General features: G+C 37.7%; 1 protein-coding gene across 1 annotated transcript in view; it reads left to right on the top strand.

The window, feature by feature from the left end:
- The window catches only part of SLC35F1 (solute carrier family 35 member F1), a gene marked incomplete at its 5' end in the record, with an annotated part of 350,926 nt that overhangs the window by 274,476 nt on the left and 57,430 nt on the right, over nucleotides 1-19,020 (top strand). Inside the window, one exon of the mRNA XM_084227891.1 lies at nucleotides 16,514-16,641. Within this exon, the coding sequence (XP_084084017.1) occupies nucleotides 16,514-16,641 (128 nt within the window). The remainder of the gene's footprint in view (nucleotides 1-16,513; nucleotides 16,642-19,020) is intronic.

Raw genomic sequence — 19,020 nt, 5'->3', positions numbered from 1 at the left:
TGTGCTCCCTTTCTCCTGAGCAAGGTTCAATGTGAAAGGGCACTGGGAAAATGCAGAGACAAAAAAGTGGCAGGTTGCTCAGGTACGTGTGTGTGTGTGTGTGTGTGTGTGAAAGAGAGAGAGAGAGAGAGGAGGGGATAGAAGTATAAAGGAGAAGCAGAAGCACAGATGGCCTCCTTAGTACTTTTTATGAATGTATAACCTTTGCTTAGTTTTTATCTTCTTCCTTTACTTTTCTTAAAAATGGTCAACTGATCATTGACAGGTACCGCCTTGGTATTTTGGTGAACAATCTATGTCAAAAGACCTTGCTTCAGGGATCTTGGTCACAGTCTTTCCCCCTAGTATCACTAGGCAAAGGAGAACTGAGTCTCCCAGGCCCAGTCAAGCAAAATGGGCTTTGAGTTGTTGCAGAGCCAGGAAAGACGATGTCAGCTACAGTGTGCTTGGCATTCAGAAGTGCTCTATTCCTTGGGAATTTCTATATTTGACCAGACTGCAAGGTATTGATGTAGATGAAACAAAATAGATCTGAAAACTGCACAGTGAATTTTCCCTTGTGTTCTTATATTATTTTTAAAGATGCAATCTAACGTGTATGTAAGGAAGGGGTATTTTTGAGAGTTATCAAAAATAAAAGATCAAGAAATACTTTCAAGTAGTATATATTAAAGGTATGTGCCTGCATAGATAAGATGGTCTTGTTGCTAGGCAACAAGGACACTAAAACAAAGGTAAAGGGACTCATGGGTATTTTAGTGTGAATTATTGTCACCATAGAAAACCAGGCTTACAAGTTCTCCAATAACAGGTAATGAAGATACAATGGACTGACAGAGGGGAGGTATCTTGATTGATTTGCTTAATATACCCAATTTTTTGTATGATGCTGGTAATAGTTTTTGTCATTGTAAAATGGCCTGTTTGTCCTAGTAGAAATTTCCCCAACTTTCTGGCTAGAATATGATGACTCTCTTAGCAGGAGCTACAGGTTTTCAGAGTCTATTAAAAAACTATCATGGCAGAAACAAAACTTGATTAGCTTAGCAATGTGAATATGCTGTATTCTGAATTAGAAACAAGAACTCAATTCATCATTCACCTATGAAAGCATTTGGTTGTCAGTTAAATATGAACTTTATTTGATAGATGATGGCAGGTGTTTAAGTATTTTCACATCATCGTTTTTTTATAGGAGTTTGAACACTGCTCATTTCAGGAATTCTAAAGATTTTATATATTTGGTATCTACAGTTTTTTGTTTTGTTTTGTTTTGTTGGGTTTGTGTGTGTGTGTGGGGGGGGGACCCTCGCGGGCAGCCCGGGAATGAACCAGCGCTGCAGAGGTGGCGGGCAGCCCCACAGCCCAGAGCTCAACCGCTGCGCCACCAGGGGAGACCCAGTATCCACAGTTTTTATTGTAGAGCCCATAGTCTTTAGAATTTTCATTTTATCATTCCTACCATTTAAAAGTTGTATGAGAAACAAAGAAAATAAGTCCCTCCCCCCACACACACAAAATAAAAACTGTTAGAGAAAGTGAGCAGGTAACTTTTTAATAACTTTAAAATAAAGGAACAAAAGCAGCCAGGAAATAGTTTGAATTAATTGTCAGAAACTTCCATAGAAACTTATTTAAAGAAAATCACATCCTCAAATTGATAAAGATTATTTAATATCAATAATATACTTATTAATAGGAATTATTTCTTTATTGTTTTTATTTCTACAGCCCAAAATATTGATCACAGATTAGTATTTTATTATAGTTATGATTTTAAAAGTTCACAAGGTGATGAGAGTATCATATTTTCTAGAGTGAAATGTGTATATGTATATATACAAATACAGTAGAACTTCAATCCATAGAATAATGCATAAGCCCCATACCCATACCCCATACTTTCCCCGTTCATAGAGAATGGCCTTAAATTGAGTTATATCCCAAAATGATTCAAAATGAGTGATCATCTGACTAACCTGATGATCTGGTAATTTGGAGGGGCCCATGTGGATGACAACAAAGAGGAATCAAGACAATTGAAAAATAGTTTCCTGTGGTTACTTCATTTATTACATAACTTCACTTACGAATGTCAGGATTCATGAAAGATTATATCTATATGTCTATATAGACATACACACATATATGTATATATAGTATACCAAAATAATTGAAAGCAGAGACTCAAATACTTGTATACTAATGTTCATGGCAGCATTATTCACAATAGTCAAAAGATGGAAACAACCCAAGTGTCCACCAAAAGATGAATAAACAAACTATGGTGCATAGAGACAATGGAATATTATTTATCCTTAAAAAGGAATGATATTCTACTATTCATCAATCAAAAAAGATAAACTCATGCCATTCACAGCAACATGGATGGAGCTGGAAGGGATTGTGCACAATAAAATAAGCCAGAAGGAAAAAGAAAAATATCAGATAGTTTCACTTACAGGAGGGATATAGGGGAACCAAATAAGGGATCAGAAAAAAAATGAATAAAAAGACAAAACTAACAGACAACTATAAATCAGAGATACTCTGCAGAGAAGGGGGAGGGAGAGGGATTAAAACGTGGGTGGGGAGGAGGAAGAGCACAAGAGACTATAGAGATGGTTCACAGGTGACTTGGCGGCAATTTTATGGGGACTACACCTGAGAGGAGAAGTCAAACATTGCACAAAAATAAACAATGATATATCATTGTTTATAAATATTAAAAAATAAATAAGGTAAATAAATATTAAAAAATAAATAAGGAATGAGATTCTGATTCATGCTATACATGAATGAACCTTAAAAACATTATGCTAAGTGAAGTAAGTTAGACACAAAAGAAAAAATAATATATGATTCTACTTACAGATATGGAAGTAGAGCACTGGATATCAGTGACTGGGCAAGAGGGGAGTTGTTATTTAACAGGCACAGGATTTCAGAAAGAGATGATGAAAAAATTTCTAAAGATGGATAGTGGTGATGGTTGCACAACAATGTAAATGTACTTCATACCATTGAACCATGCACTTAAAAATGATTATAATAGTGTTTGATTACACATATTTTATCACACACACAGATAGTTATCATGAAAAAATAATCATCACCTGATCCTAACTTAACCTCTGAAAGATTCCTTATTGAAATTGCACCTTCAGTTGCTTCCTCTCCTCTCTTCAGATTTAATACAACTGTGGCATCTCTATGTACCTTAATTTAAACTCTGGTAGGACACTGCAAGGTCAGTTTAGTAATTTCCTCACCTGAAAATGTTTATTTCTGTTGCCTCTTGAAGCATGATTTATTTATCTGTTTACTTACTAAAGCCAACCACATGCTATGGGCAGCACAGAAACTTCAAGACAGAGTCCCAGTTTTCCTGCTCTGGTCAGTATTTGTAGGACAGATGGCACAGTCCAGATGGCAGGTCCACAGACTGGACAGGTAACTCCTCTGTTCTGGACTAAAATTCAAGTCCTGGGATTTTGATTCAATTATATCAACAATGATGAGTGTCAATTTCTGTTAGGAAGGAAGAAATGAGTGACAGGGAGTTCCAAGAAAAAAATTAAGGCGAGTGAAAGAAACCTGCTTATAGGCATGGGACTCCAGGCAACCAGACAGAGGAGCACTCTAAATGTCCTCTGACAACCCCCCCCAAGACTGTTCACAGCCAAGTCTTCTGCTAAAGGGTTAGCAGGGTGTACGGCTTCATTTCTCAGCTAGGTGAGTATCCACATTCTTCAGCCACCCTCAGACTGAAGCCATAACCTTCACAAAAGATCACTCTGTTTCAGTGAAGTCAGATCTAAAAATAGACTGGATTTAGTGAATGTGGGTGGTGTATACTCCAAGTTTGATCTAACTCCAAGTTGTAAGAAGTAAAGAGAGCAAAAAAGGCTGATGGGACTATTTTGGAGAAAAGCTTGAATTGCCTTCCAGGTTTATATTATAAGAATCCTAATTTTACCTCTGCTTCCTTTCTTGACTACTAATTAGAAATCCAGAGAGTTTTCTTTTATTCACCTTTTGCTCCTATTTCTCTTATGTCTTAAGATCCATAGACAAATGTAACATCATATGAAAAGCTGTTGTGCAACTCACCTACCACCAGTGACCAACCCCAAGTCCCAAAACCATACTGGTGGACAGTTGCTCAGGATATTAAGAGTCATTCTTTCCCCGGCATCCGCTCTGTGGCAGACACCCTTCAGAGACGCTCATCTTTCAATTCTTTTTTTTTTATTTTACATTTTTTAAGATTTATTTTTATTTATTTATACAAGCACTGGGTACAGTCAGAAGCACGGGAGGGTGAGAGAATTCACCAGGGCCAGAGCAGGGAGCAGAGCAGGCAGACTGAAGTAACCTGCTGAGGGGAGCAGCAGGCGGCAGGAGAGATCTGTGCGCCATGTGGGACCCTCCTCTGGTGGCCGGGGAGCAGCTGGGGATTGAACCGGCACTGCAGAGGCTGTGGGCAGCTTCGCAACCCAGTGCTCAACCACTGCGCCACCGGGGAGGCCCTCATCTTTAAATTCTTACAGGTTTATATTCTACAATGGACATATCAAAGGACACCATTTTCAAGAAAAGCAATTATTATGGATCACTAAAGTTTTTATTTGATGTGAATTTTGAAAAACTTTTATTTTAAAATTAACCTTTTTTCATTTCTATGAACTTTGACTTGGATTATTACATTTTGTCAAATTTGGCAGTGCACATGAGCAGAATCACTAATGTAATAATTGGCACATAATAACTAAATACAAGTTTTTTTGAATGTTCAAAGCTCCCTAAAAATATGGAATATATAAATGTAGTAGAACATAACAAAAATAGAGGCCTTGAGTTCTAAGGAATAGAGCTATGCGATATGTTTCTAGATTTGTTTATAAAAGGTCAGCAAATATTTGGTAAGCAGACAATAATGTACAGTGACAAAGGTATAACGAGAGAATTATAAAAAGGCACTATTTCCCTGAAGTTAACTACTCAAGATAAATGAAATACATACATGCAACATTCTGAAAATATGAGAAAGGAAGTGAATAACTTCCCAAGTCAATAGAACAATGTGCAAGAACTTATAAGAATTCAGAGGAAAAGTTAACGTGGGTGTCATTGGGGAAGGTTTTCTGAGAAGGCAGAATTTGGGGCAAGGCTTCAAATAGTACATTTGTCCACAAATAGCCCACCATTCCCTTTGGGCTCTGATGGCCTTAGAACAGATACCAGATTTGTTTCTATTATAAGGGCCATCCCGTCAGATGGTCCTAGCCACCAGCCAGGCAGATAGCGAGCAGGGAAGCTTCCAAGAGAAATAAGCCAACTTACTGGTTCGTTCAAATCAAGATTGCCAGTCGCAGGCATTGGGAGTCTTTTTAAAATGCTGATTCCTGAGCCCTAGGCCAGAACTGCTAAATGAGAATGTCTCCTGGAAAGCACAGAAGTTGGCAGTTTCAAGAGCTCCCCAAATGATCTAATGCACATTCAAGTTTAAGAATCAGACTAGACAATGTTGGGGGGGAAATGGCAAAAATCTGATTTCATCAAAGAATAAACATTTATACAATACAATCTCATTGACAACTGAATCACCGCTTTGTTTTTTGTTTTCTTGCTTCTCAATTGATTCAGAATTGCTCAATGCCTTATGCTAGGTCTATATATATATATATATATATATATATATATATATATATATATATGGGTAAGGCTAGTAACTTATTCTGGAACCTCCCTACACTCGATTTTATGCCATGTCTGTGATCCCAAGTGTATTTACCATGCATTGTAGGAGGCTTCACTTGGGATGGACCTTAGCTTTTTGTGTACAACCCTTCCTTTCCTGGTTCTTGAAAGTCACAATTCAAATTATGCCATCTCTTGTAACTGTGTCAGATATTACTGCACTCAGTCCACTCTACTAGTATCTACCTACTGAACAAAGCACTACCAACACTTAAGAGAAGAATCTCTCCACCAGCAGCTTTACAAAGTTTCAGTAGTTGGCACAGACACTCATATTTTGCCACTGAAGATCCCTATAAGGACTTTTGCAGTCCAAACACAGATAGACTTTGTCTGTAAAGGGTAGGGGTCCTCTTGGCCATTAGCTCAAGGACACAGCACCTCTGCAAACACAGAATGCAGGGAAATGAACAAGAGTGGTTCTTAGCTATTAAGAGCTTGTCAAACTTCTGCTGGGAGAATTTCCAAGTATTCCTCATGAACTTCAAGATTGAAGTGAGGTCAGAGAAGTAATAGAACTCAAATTTCTGCATTCTCTAACTGTTGAAAAGGATCATACCACCTACAAGGACACTGTAAGTAGAAGTGTGACTGCACAGGTAAAATGCTTTAAGAAGTCTACAGACACGTAAATATTTTTGCTATTCATATGTTCCAGCCAATGCTACTCCATTAGTTAAAATTCTCTCTTCACTACGGATCCGCCTCTTTAAAAAAAAAAAATGCATATAAGAGCTGGGGTACAGTCCAGAGATGTGGGGGGTGGGAGGACTCACTAGAGGCAGAGTGGGGAACAGAACAGGCAGACTGACTGAAATACACTGCTGAGGGGAGCAGCGGGCGAGACAGGAGAAGTCTGCTGCACCATGTGGGTAGTTCCTTGGCCAGCCAGGGATTAAACTCATGCTGCAGAGGCTGTGGATTTCTTCATAGTTTGGTGCTTAACCCCTTGCGCCACTAGGGAGGCCCTGGATCCTTTTCTTCTTGTAGCATTCTTATTATGAAAAATGTAGAAAAGCAGACAAAATAGTATAATTGGCATGAACAAATATCAAATCATGGTCAGATTTATTTTATCCTCTCCCTTGCCACTTCACCCTTCCTATATTATTTTAAATCAAATCTCAGACATTATCTCAATCAATCTGTAACCATTTCAGAACATATTTCTAGAAGCTAAGAGCTTAAAAATAACAAACTGATACCATGATCACGTTTAAAATTGACAATAATTCCAAATATCCAGTTGTCTCATAGAAAAATATATTGCAAGTGGTCAACAATTAAGTTCTTTAAACCTATAGATTTTGCTTCCCCTGTTACAATTTGTTTATTAAAGAAACAGGCGTATAGCTTATGATCACTGCTTCTCAAACTGTAGTACATACAGATCCCCTGGGCTCTTGATCAAATGCAGCTGAGTTGGTCTGGGTGGATTTGAGATTCTGCCTTTTGAGGGTATTCTCAATCAATGCTATTCCTGGCACTTGACAGTTCAGACTTTGAGTAGTCAGAGATTGTGGATCTTAGTGATTGAATGTTTCCAGTGTATTTTGACATGCTCTCCTGACCTCTGTATTCCCTAAATTGGTAGTTAAATTCAGAGGCTTGATCACTTTTAGTTTTTTTTTTTGTGTTTGTAGGTAGAATTTTGTTCTTCCATCGGGAAGCAAATAAGACAAAATACTTGGTTGTCTCTTTTTTTGGTAATGTTAATAACTTGATTTTTAAGACCTATATCGGTTAATCCCCTATGGTATAGAATTAGAAAACAGTGATGATATATATTCTAAGTCTCTCATTTCTTCTTTATTTATTAGCTAGATTATTATAATAAAGACAAATCTCCCATCATCTCCTACATAGTTACCTGGTGGTATAGTTCATATAAGAATCCAAAAGGGAAAATTTTGATTCTTTTCCTTTATTTACCAATTTTCAAAATACTGAATTGGTTTACTAGCATCTTCCAAATGTGACTGATTAGGTTTTTTAATTTATTGGGTGGTGATTGTTGTTGTTACTGCTATGCTTAGACATGTTGTGAAATCATGGACTTAAACATATATGATACATTCAGTCCGATGCAGTTATCTTCATATGAAAGACTATGATGGTATCTGAGTACTTTCAACGCAACCCTAGTAGTCCTGAATTGCTTCCTCCCTCTTTCTTATGACAAAATGTTCTAGACATGAGTTGTATTACATTTCCTGATCCAGATATGCAATCAACCATGTCTCCAAAGACCGTTGTTTCTTTTGGCAGAAAATGGTATTTTAAGGTAATAATCTGAATGTGATGGTGTATGTTGTCAGGAGGTTTTTATGGTGAAAACCTTTTAATCCCATAAATATATTCTTTAATATATTCAGATAGATATACACATATATATCAGAATAGACAAACATCTTGACATAGAAGTATTTCATACTGTCATTGCATTGCTCAGAAAATGCTGTCTCCTTTCTATTAAAGTTAATTTCAGAGAGATCATATAAATAAAGATATTTCTGATTTATTTTATTAAATATACCATGAAAACAATAAACATCATAATTACTGTAGTGAGTACTTTGCCATAAAACTTCAGGACAGGTTTTGGACAAATTATTTTACTTCTTTTGAACCCAATTTCATGATCAGAACAATACCCTCCTCACAGGAAAATATTTGCTGGAAGCTAGACACTTCACCTAGATTTTCTCATTTAATTCACATAGCAACATTTTCAAGTCAGTAGTGTCTGCCCCATTTTATAAAGGAGTAAACTTTTCCAAGGTGACACAGTCATTTAAGTGGCAGAGTGAATTCTTAAACACAGGTCTCTCTGACTTCATGCTTTTAACCTAGCGCATAGGGTGACAATTAAATGAAAGAATGAATATATGGTGCCTCTGGCCCAGGGCCTGGCAAATGGTGTTCAATGAAAAATAAATGTCAGGTAACAGAAGTGGCCTTGGGTGATGTGTGTTTGGCATTTGGGTAGGGAGGTGGGGGAGAGGATAGGGTACAGGAGGCTGACCAGCTTTGTGCTTTATCAGGGCTGCTAACATGTGAACTCTTCGTGCTTATTTCCATGTTGGGTCTAACCTCAGTGTCCACCATGACAGATGCTCTCCTGTAAGAGCTCAAGGTCAGCCATCAAGAGTTCAGACTGGCACCTTCTGTCATGCTGTCTTTTGAAGTGGCAGGAGTCCTGAGGCAAGCCTGCTTTGGCCTCTTCCCCTTACATCGTGTGTCATTAGCTGCTACACAGCTCTTTGTTCAAAAAAAAAATTCACAAAACTGTCAGATTCATCTGCTAATGTCGGGAGACATCAGAGCCAATTACAGGAAACTTCCAAAAGGCAAATAGGGTCACTTTTCACAAAATGGGATGAAGAAAAAGAAAATCATCTTGTCATTAGAAAGGACAAATACATTTTCCTCGCAGCAGGCTCACCCCAGGAAAATGGAGAGATTTAGATTAGCACATAGTTTCATTATGATTGCTTTGAATAATTTCGAATCAAAGCATCCACCCCCCACACACAGCCACCCTATTATTAACCATTTTGTGCTGTGAGCACTTTATAGGTGATATCTTTATAATGCCAGAAAAATTAGGCATAAAGCATAAAGTTCTGATACTCTTAAGGTAGCAAAGAATCCCATACATTGTCACCTGGAATAGAGACTAGTTATTTGCTTTTTGTTTTACTTTGAACCCGAGTCCGAAAGGTTCTAGAGTCTGCTTATGCTTACATGTACCTGGTATGTTCACAAGTTCTTGAGTGAAAGAGCAACATAGCCTCAACTATCTCCACCTCACACCAACTACAAGAATTTAGGCCAAATGAGAAAGTTGAATATCACACAAGCAACCCTCTGTCCTGATGCCAACTGTAAATTCAGATGGCTCCCCAAAAGCACACTCAGTTTCAGCGATTTCCTAGGATTCGCTGAAAGCTATATATATATTTTCATGGTTATAGTTTATTATGTGGAAAGAAGAGAGGTTAAAATCAACCAAAGGAAGAGGTGTACATGACAGATTCCAGGAGATATATACACCAAATCCAAAGCATCCACTGTCCTCTCCCCATGGAGTCAGGGTATGAAACTTTCCCAAAGCCAGTGAATAATAATAATAAGGACCAAAAACTACCAATCAGGGAAACTCACTAAAACCTTTGTGTTTAGGGTATTTATTTGGGTTTCATTATGTGGGAAAGATTTCCTCCTTGGTTGATCTCATTCTCCAATCTCAAGCCCCTCTGGGTGTTACTTAAAGTTCCCACCTGAAACTACATTCTTGGTCTTTCTGACATAGCCTAAAGGAAGATGGCATTATGGCTTCAAATTGTAAGCCAAGGAGGTATCCATTCAGGTAAGGGTCTTGCCCTTGTGCAGGGGCTTCTTTCTTGTTGTAGACTGCGTGGTGTGTGCCGAGTTCAGTTCTTGCATGAAATATCACATCACCCAGGAGATTACTTAATGAAAGTGCAGTCCCTAGAATAATGCAGGTTCTTGTTCCCTTAGCTGAATTCCCCAGAGTGCTGTCTCACGGTGCTTTTCTTCCTGACTTAGGCTGCCATGAGAGTCAACACAAATACTATGAATCAAGGCTCTTCTTTTTTCCAGTCATTGCCATGAATGTGGACCACATTTTAGTATTTGTGCAGAAGTTTCTTCATTGAACATGTATTAACCACCTCCACCCTCACCCCACCTTGCATGTGGATTATTCATGAGGATTATTCATGAGGATTCAGCAACTAGTACAGCATCTAACAATAATTCTTGTGATTAGATTTTTTAATACTAAAAGTATATTTAAAGAGAGAGGGAGAGAGGGAGCTTTTAAGCCAGTATGTGGCAAGATGCAGTCTGTCCTAACAGAGTCTGTGGTGTGGAGACTGGAGCCAGTACAACGGGAGCCAGCTGTGGTAAGATGGCAGATGGCCTGCTCAGCAGAGGAGGCAGAAGCCATCTGCTGAGGCCTAAGGGTAATCTGGGAACCAGATGCATGGAGTTTGGCCATCTGCTGAGGCCTGAGAAGAGCACCTGGATCAGAGCTATCCATATGAGAGATGAGTCTGTGCAGTTCACCCAAAAAAGAGCTGTAGACACCATTAAGTGGAAGAGAGCCTAACACAGCAGGCCAGTGCTCCTGCTTTTCCAGTTGTCATGGCAGCACCACTTCGCCCCTACTTCCCAGCAGTCCCAGCTCAGGAAGTTAGTGGGTGGATTCCGGAATATCAACCACTGGCCCATGTACCCTCTCAGCACATGGGCCACTGGCTACCTGGAGGTTGCAGTACTGGGTAGTGGCCACCTATAGAAGGACTGACAGCTGTCATCAGGAGCAGGAAGCTCCAGAGTATGGAAACTGAGGCCCTGTTGAACCAGCTCAGAGGCTGCTCCTCCAATAGCAGGAACAAAAGTGGTTTTTAATTTCATTTGTAACATTTTCTTTCTCAAAAAAAAAAAAAAAAGCAAGCTTGGCAAAAATAGTAACATTTGTTATATCAGATTAGAGGGCACCTTATTACATTATTCTCTTTCTATTTACACTTGAACATATTTATAATAAAAATAACAGAATGCATTTAAATACCAAACCCTAATTCCAACGTTTCATTATTCCACGTAGCTAATTTTAAAAAAATTCCAAACATCAACATATCATCCATTGTACTGGTGTATCTTATGGATGGCACTATCTTGACACAAGGTTCTAAAAAAATTGTTTCTATTACTATAGAAAGAATTTGAATGATCTGTTGTGCATCTGTGTCTATGACAGTCACATAGATAAATTCTCCAACAGTCCTTTGAAGGACTGCTTTTTTTTTCCTGCTGTCCATATTATGAAATTATTCTCTCATCTTCCTTGATAATTCTGCTAAGCAAGTGAGTTCTATGTTTTTTTTTAAGATTTATTTTTTATTTATTTATGCATACAAAAATTGGGTTGTAGGCCAGAGGTGTGGGAATGAGGGGGTAAGAGGATTTACCAGAGAGTGGAGTGCAGAACAGGAAGATCTACTGAAATACCCTGCTAGGGAAGCAGTGGGGAAATCAGGAGGGGTTTGTTGCACCATGTGTGTCAGCTCCCTGGTGGGGGATCAAACTCAAGCTGCAGTGGCTATAGCTTGATGGTGCTGAGACTTAACCCCTGCACCACCAGGGAGGCCTATGAGTTCTGTTTTTAGGTGCTTCAAAGGAAACAATATGGAAACATTTGTTTAGGCTGTTTTGCTTTGCAAATTCTTCAGCAAAATAGCAAGGCAACAAATCATTCCTTGAATCTATGTAATGAATTAGACTTTGAATATGTTGTTGATTGGTAGAACAAGCAGCATTATGACCCAGATTTCAGTGCTCTATATTGAGATGTGACTGGTGTACTCTAGGTTTAGCAATTCTCTGTTCATTGAATAAATTAACTGGGACAATGACCTGTGACTTTAGAATTGCAGCTTTGCAGTTTAATATGTCATTGACCTTTTTATGTCCTGTGTATAGCAGATTTTGTATAAAATGTTAACAAAATTAATTTTGTCAGAAGTTGTCTACATTTTAACTAGAAAGGAATTTTTTATTGCCTGGAACATGAATGTTTATAATAGATATATTTTAAGTACCTCAATCTCAATGTTATTTAACATTGCTGAGATTATTAAACATGAAATTTATTTATACATTCTATATTATTTATTGCCTGTTCATAATATACTGTTGGGTCCTAGAGATAAAATGAGGACCAAGAATATTTCATTATTTTCAATTTTTTTTAAAGTAATGATTTTTTAATTTTTTTTTAAGATTTACTTATTTATTTATGCATACAAGAGCTGGAGTACAGCCCAGAGATGCAAGGGGTGAAAGGATTCACCAGAGATAGAGTGGGGAACAGAACAGGCAGAGTGACTGAAATACACTGCTGAGGGGAGCAGCGGGCGAGACAGGAGGGGTCTACCTCACCATGTGGGTTGCTCCCTGGCAGCCCAGGGATTGAACTCGTGCTGCGGAGGCTGCGGATTGAGTCATAGTGCGGTGCTTAACCCCTTGCACCACCAGGGAGGCCCTATTTTCAAATTTTTAATGACCTGATGAATAACAGAGTCAAGAAATACACTCATTATTTCGTGATATGTGAGATATATGTGGGAGAAAGAAAGACTGTTAATATCAGAAAAACCCAAATAAGTCTAGGGAGATCAAGGGGGGCTTCCTGGTGGTAGTGTCTCTGTTGATACTTCACTTGAAGACTGGAGGGAGAATTGTCTTGGCAGAGGAACCAGCATATGAAAGGGCCCAGAGACAAGAGAAAGCATGCTTTGAGTCAAATGCCTGGGTTATTTCTTTCATATAAAAGTCTTGATATTATGTGGTTATATCTTTTGGGAATGTCTAGCCTTAGTCATACTGAGAATGGCCATCAGCACCGCTATCTGAAATTTCTAGATTTGATTCTCAGCTCCATTCCCAGAACCAGTTACATCAGAATTTCTGGTAACCAGGTCTAGACTGGGTTTTTAAAAATTTCTCCAGAAGTGACTATTCAGTCAATCTGACAATGGATAATTTGTGAGATAAATCCTAAGAGGTGTGTTGAATCACCAAATTTGCAGGCAAAGTAAGAAAGGCAGAAATGCTGTGCAAGGCCACTGCCAAAACAAATTGTCTATGAATAAAAGACCTTGGGGATTATTGCCACTAAGTATAAGTGTAAAAACCATCCTATGTAGAACTGGTTCTTTTCACATACAAACATGTTACACTGCATATTCTTCAATTCAACTGTTCATTCATTCCAAAATCCCTACCTTCTACATGTCAGTACAATGAGTGCCATTACTATACATATATGAGTAAGACATTTGATGTCTTACCACTCGGACTCCCACTCTAGTGAAGAGATGATTTGTAAGTAATCATAATCATGTGAAGGGACCGTGTAGAACTGGATACACATTGCCTAGTTGGGAAATGATATGAGGTAAGTAGCAGAGAATAGCTAATTTTGAAGAATGAAAAGCAGTTAGCAATTCACTGCAAAACATTATTTTGAGTGTGCTTGAAGCAAAGCATGTGAGAAACATGGCAAACAAACTGAGACTAGAAAACTGTTAGCTACTGAAGGTCAAGAAACCCCTCCTTGTTGTCAGCTAGCTACAATTCACACTCTAACATTTTCTATGTAGCTGGAAAATTTGCTTTTGCAAGTTTCCTATTAAGGTTGGAAAGACTACTTCCTGTAAAAATCACTGGAATAAGACTAAAGGCAGAAGTCAAAGGCTCAAAGTTCTGAGAGTTGCCCAGCGACAGGTGAATAAATGGAGTCTGTTGAGACCTTGAGGACCAGCTGAAGCACGGCTAGAACCCTGAAGCTGTGTATCACTGGGTAGCCAGCCCTCGAGCTGTCTTCCAATGATCCATGCCTCCCAGTGTCCACACCCATATGAAAGTGTCTCCCTTGAGTGTGGGCTGGACTTATTAACCCTCTTCTAAAAAATAGAATCGGGTAGAAGTGTCACTTCTCATATTAGGTTGAAATACATACTGTTCCACCTTGTGTACTTTCTCATTCCTTTTTCTCCACTCACTAGTGTTTCTGTATTTTCCACATCCTCTCTGAAGACCTCAAAGCTTGGCTCCAGAGAACTGTTATTAATAATCATAATTGAGAAGCAAGGTTAATTTCTCATATGGAACATGTAACAATATGGATGAAGAACCAAGAGATTCAAAGTCTATTTTGATGCTTCCAGCTTTTTTTTTATCAATTGTGTGTGTGTGTATGTGTGTTACTCTTACTTTACATCCTTGTAAATTTAAAGCGCCCATAATTCTCCAAATAGTCCATTGTGCTCCCTCTGCCCCTCCTCCCTGTCCTCATTTTCTCATCACCTCTTTTCCCTCCCTTCCCACTCCTGCTTCAAATTTAAGGTCATTTGTTTAATTTCTTTACGTTCCACATTTAAGTGAAACCCTCTGGTATTTGTTTCTTTTTCTGCCTTATTTCACTTAGGATAATCCCTTTCAGTTCCAGCCATGTTGCCACAATGGCATGAGTTTATCTTTTTTAATCACTAAGTAGTATTCCTGTGTGTGTGTGTGTGTGTGTGTGTGTGTGTACCACATCTTGATTCACTCATCTGTTCTGAGGCATTTAGGTGGTTTCTATATCTTGACTCTTGTAAGTAGTGATGCTATAAACATAGGACTGCGGGTTTCCTTTCAAATTAGTGTTTTAGCATTCTTTTTTTAATATAATAAATTTTATTTTTATATTCCCCATACAATTGCAACCCCCTTATTTTGACCCCAATCCCTCCCCTCCCGCCCTCCACCCCCCATAGAGTGTCTCTGGTTCATAGTTTTTTGTTGATTTTGATTTTCACTTTCTTATAGTTATTCATTTTCCTGGTCCCTTATTTAAGTTTTCTAGATTCCTGCTATGAGTGAGACCATCCAGTATTTTTCTTTTTCTTTCTGGCTTATTTCGCTGAGCATGATCCCTTCCAGCGCCATCCATGTTGCTGCAAATTGCATGAGTTTATCTTTTTTGAATGCTGAGTAATATTCCATGGTATATATGTACCACATCTTCTTGATCCAGTCATCTAGTTTTGGGCATTTGGGTTGTTTCCAAAGCTTAGCTATTGTAAATAGTGCTGCTATAAACATAGGGGTGCAGATGCTCTTTGGAATTGATGTTTCTGTGTCCTTTGGGTAAATACCTAGGAGTGGAATTGCTGGATCATACGGAAGCTCTATGTTTAGTAGGTCCAGAAATCTCCACACAGCTCTCCATAGTGGTTGGACCAGTTTGCACTCCCACCAACAGTGCAGAAGAGAAATGTTTTAGCATTCTTTAGGTAGATTCCTAGTAGTGGAATTGCTGGGTCATACGACAGATTCATTTCAAGTCTTTTAATGAACTTTACCCTTCTTTCCTTGGGGCTGGACCAGTCTGCATTCCCACCAACAGTGTAAGAGGGTTCCTTTTTTTCCACACTTGTTTCTTTTGTTTTGATATGGGCCATTCTCACAGGTGTGACGTGGTATCTCCTTGTGGTTTTGATTTGCATTTCCCAGATGATTAGCGATGATGGGCATCTTTTCATATGCCCATTGGCCATCTGCATGTCTTCTTTGGAGAAGATTTACAGGCCAGCTTAAAAGATGGTAAGGATGACATGGCAGTATTTAGACCATAGTCCCTTGGCACTCTTTTGCATTTGTGACCCCTCAACTTTCTCTTTTCTCATCACTCACACATGCTTAGAGTGTGATGCTGAAAGCTGGGCAAGCACTCAGATGACATCTTGGAATCTTGCTGCATGTCTGCTGCAAGCAGAGATGTTTGTCCATGCTTTTCACTCTTCCCTACTTTTCTACCATCCTGAAGTTTATTGTGATTTAGACTTTGTGGGTTTATGCAGCCTTTCTGGCACACCTTTCTTTTTATTTTTTACACAATGTATTTTTTTCCTCAAATGTTTATGATAAAATATTAACCAAAAATCTGCTCAGTCTCATTCTGGCATAGAAACTAATCTGAAGGGCCAAAGTCTACACTGAGTACTATTAGCTGAGTAGAACATGTCAGTCTTTGACACATTAATTCATTTGCTTAATTAAACAGTTGCTAAGTTATGGTAAAAAAATTTTATTTTACAAAATTTTAGAATCCTTCTAAATAAGTATTATATGTCAAGAACCTAACCCATTTCTTTTTGACTTTTTAACACAGGGGAAGAAAACCTCCTGGCAATTTTACGACGACGATGGTGGAAGTATATGATCCTGGGACTCATAGACCTGGAAGCAAATTACCTGGTGGTCAAGGCTTACCAGTACACGACTCTGACCAGTATCCAGGTACCAATGACTCTTAATTTCTAGATGTAGTTTACTTTTAGTATAGTTAATGGTTATCTGAATACTACTGTATAAGCTTTGCAGCAGGAAGAATATGAACTTGAACTTTATTTCTCTGACTTAATAATTTTTCTTAATTAAGTGTAATTGAACATTTTATTCCTCTACATACTTCATACATCATAATAACCATTGACAATATACGAAAATTATTTGTAGCTATTAATATTGCCAACTAGTCTCATGCCAGTAGGAAAATTAATAATATGAATAAAATAAATCTATTTTAGTCACAACTTACAAAGTTTTAGACAATGTTAATGGACTTTGATTAAGTATCACAGTGCTTAATAATCTTTTCTTCCAGCTTTCTTTAATGTGTAGATTTTGCAATCTGAAGGGACAGAATTTTTTCTAAAGATACAGCATTCAAATTCCTAGAATGTGTTGCACATGAAGACAGCCACTATGCCTTCTCTCCCTCCTTCTCATTTTTTTAAACACACACACACACATAAAATTGTACATTAGCTTAGCTTTTCACAATTTTACCATATCCCACTTATATTCCCCATTAAACCATAAATAATAACCCTGACTTTTTGTTTCACCCTTCTTTTTCTTTCTCTCTTTTTATGGTAACATTATGAATTTAATAGTAATTCTAAAGCTTCAGGATAAAAGAAAAACATTGTTCATATATTCAGTTTTATTTACTTTTCATACTTCAGTAACAATCCTGCCATCCTAATAATTTGCTTAGAAACGGTGGTAACAAAAATGGAGAAGCAAACTAGCCACCTAAATAAATTTAGATTATATAGATTGAATGGGAAATATGTCTAAATCAATTTAGATGGAGCTACCTGCTTCTTCCTACAAGCCCAATAAGCTTCAGAAAGGATATAACCAGGGGAATGCTGTGAGCTAATTGGTTTAGACCTGGATTCCTTGAACCAATATAGAATGAGATTTCTTTGATTGATCCAGACCGCTGTTTTTTCAGTTGCTGTTTTGAGTGGAACAGTTTTTTTATCACATGGAGCTGTTTCTTACTTTATAAGCACCTCTTTATATGTGGCACCTCTCTGCTACAGGGCATTTGGAAATTTATGGTGACATTTTTTTTGGCCCTTGTAACAACAAATAGCATTACTGTGGACTTCCAAATGTCTGCTAGTGAAGAGGTTACCATCTTTGATTGAGAACTACTAGCTCACCTTTACTCTTAGAGTCAGAGTGAGGTCAGTCCCACCCAGATACAGATGTGTTATCCACTGAGTAGGAGATAAGGCAAATGGATTCTAGAGAAACAGCTAACTTGGCTCCCATCTCTCTTCGACAAGTCCCATGATGAGAACAGATCTCTCACTCAGTGCCTGTGCTCTTTTGACACTTGTTTTAGCATGATTTCCACATTCCGTCTTACTTCAGAATGCTATTTGAATTCCCATCTACTATACCAAACTAGCTGATAGCTCTTTTACAGCAAGGATGACTTATTATTTACCTTTGAATCTATAATACCTAGTAGAACACTCAGGACATACTAGTTCTCAATAAATACTTTAAAAAACTGATTAAATTACATTGATGTCCAGTATTTGGGGCCACAGAAATTCACAGCAATTTTCCACTTAAACCCAGAGGCTTCCAAAATGTCCATAGTGCTAAAGTGGGAAAAGGAAGATTGAATGTTGGTTCCGCGGCAGAACCCTGCTCATTATCCCAGAGTCAAAATTTGTAAATAGGCCTAGGGGAGAATCAGGAGGAGGTTTCCAAACCCTTTGGAAATACAATTGATTTTTTTTTTTCTATTAAAAACTGAAAAGTCACATCCATTTGTTGGCTTATTAAGTTCTGTGGGTTTACTTCTTCTGTTTTTTATAAGAAAATTGTTTGGATTTCAAAGTAAAGTTTTATACTTTTTTCCCCAAAATAATTCTTCTCAATGTTTAATAACATTTATTTATTTATTTATTTATTTATTTATTTATTTATTTATTTTGAACAGTAACAATTTATTCTTAACAACTGGTATGTGATCCTTAGTCTTTTAATTCAACCCATGTTATATACAAGTAAGTAAAGGAAAAAAGAAAGAAAATTGAATGGAGTCTATAGACTAGTTAAAGTATTGTACCAGTGTCAATATCTGGTTTTGACATCATAGTAAAGTTAAATAAGATATCATGATTGGAACAAACTGAGTGAACAATTCAAAGATTCTACATATTTTTTTCATTCTCAGTGAGTCCATTTAATTTCAAAAATATATTTATCCTCTCAAGCTTTATGTTTCAATTGTTAGTGACATTTAACCATAAATTTACTTACTGAACTGAAAGGGCAAAAGGGATAAAGCATCGAGGGATCCTT

This window comes from Talpa europaea (assembly GCF_964194135.1).
Source record: "Talpa europaea genome assembly, chromosome: 2".
NCBI lineage: Eukaryota > Metazoa > Chordata > Mammalia > Eulipotyphla > Talpidae > Talpa > Talpa europaea.
This window is presented reverse-complemented; position numbering and strand designations above follow the sequence as displayed.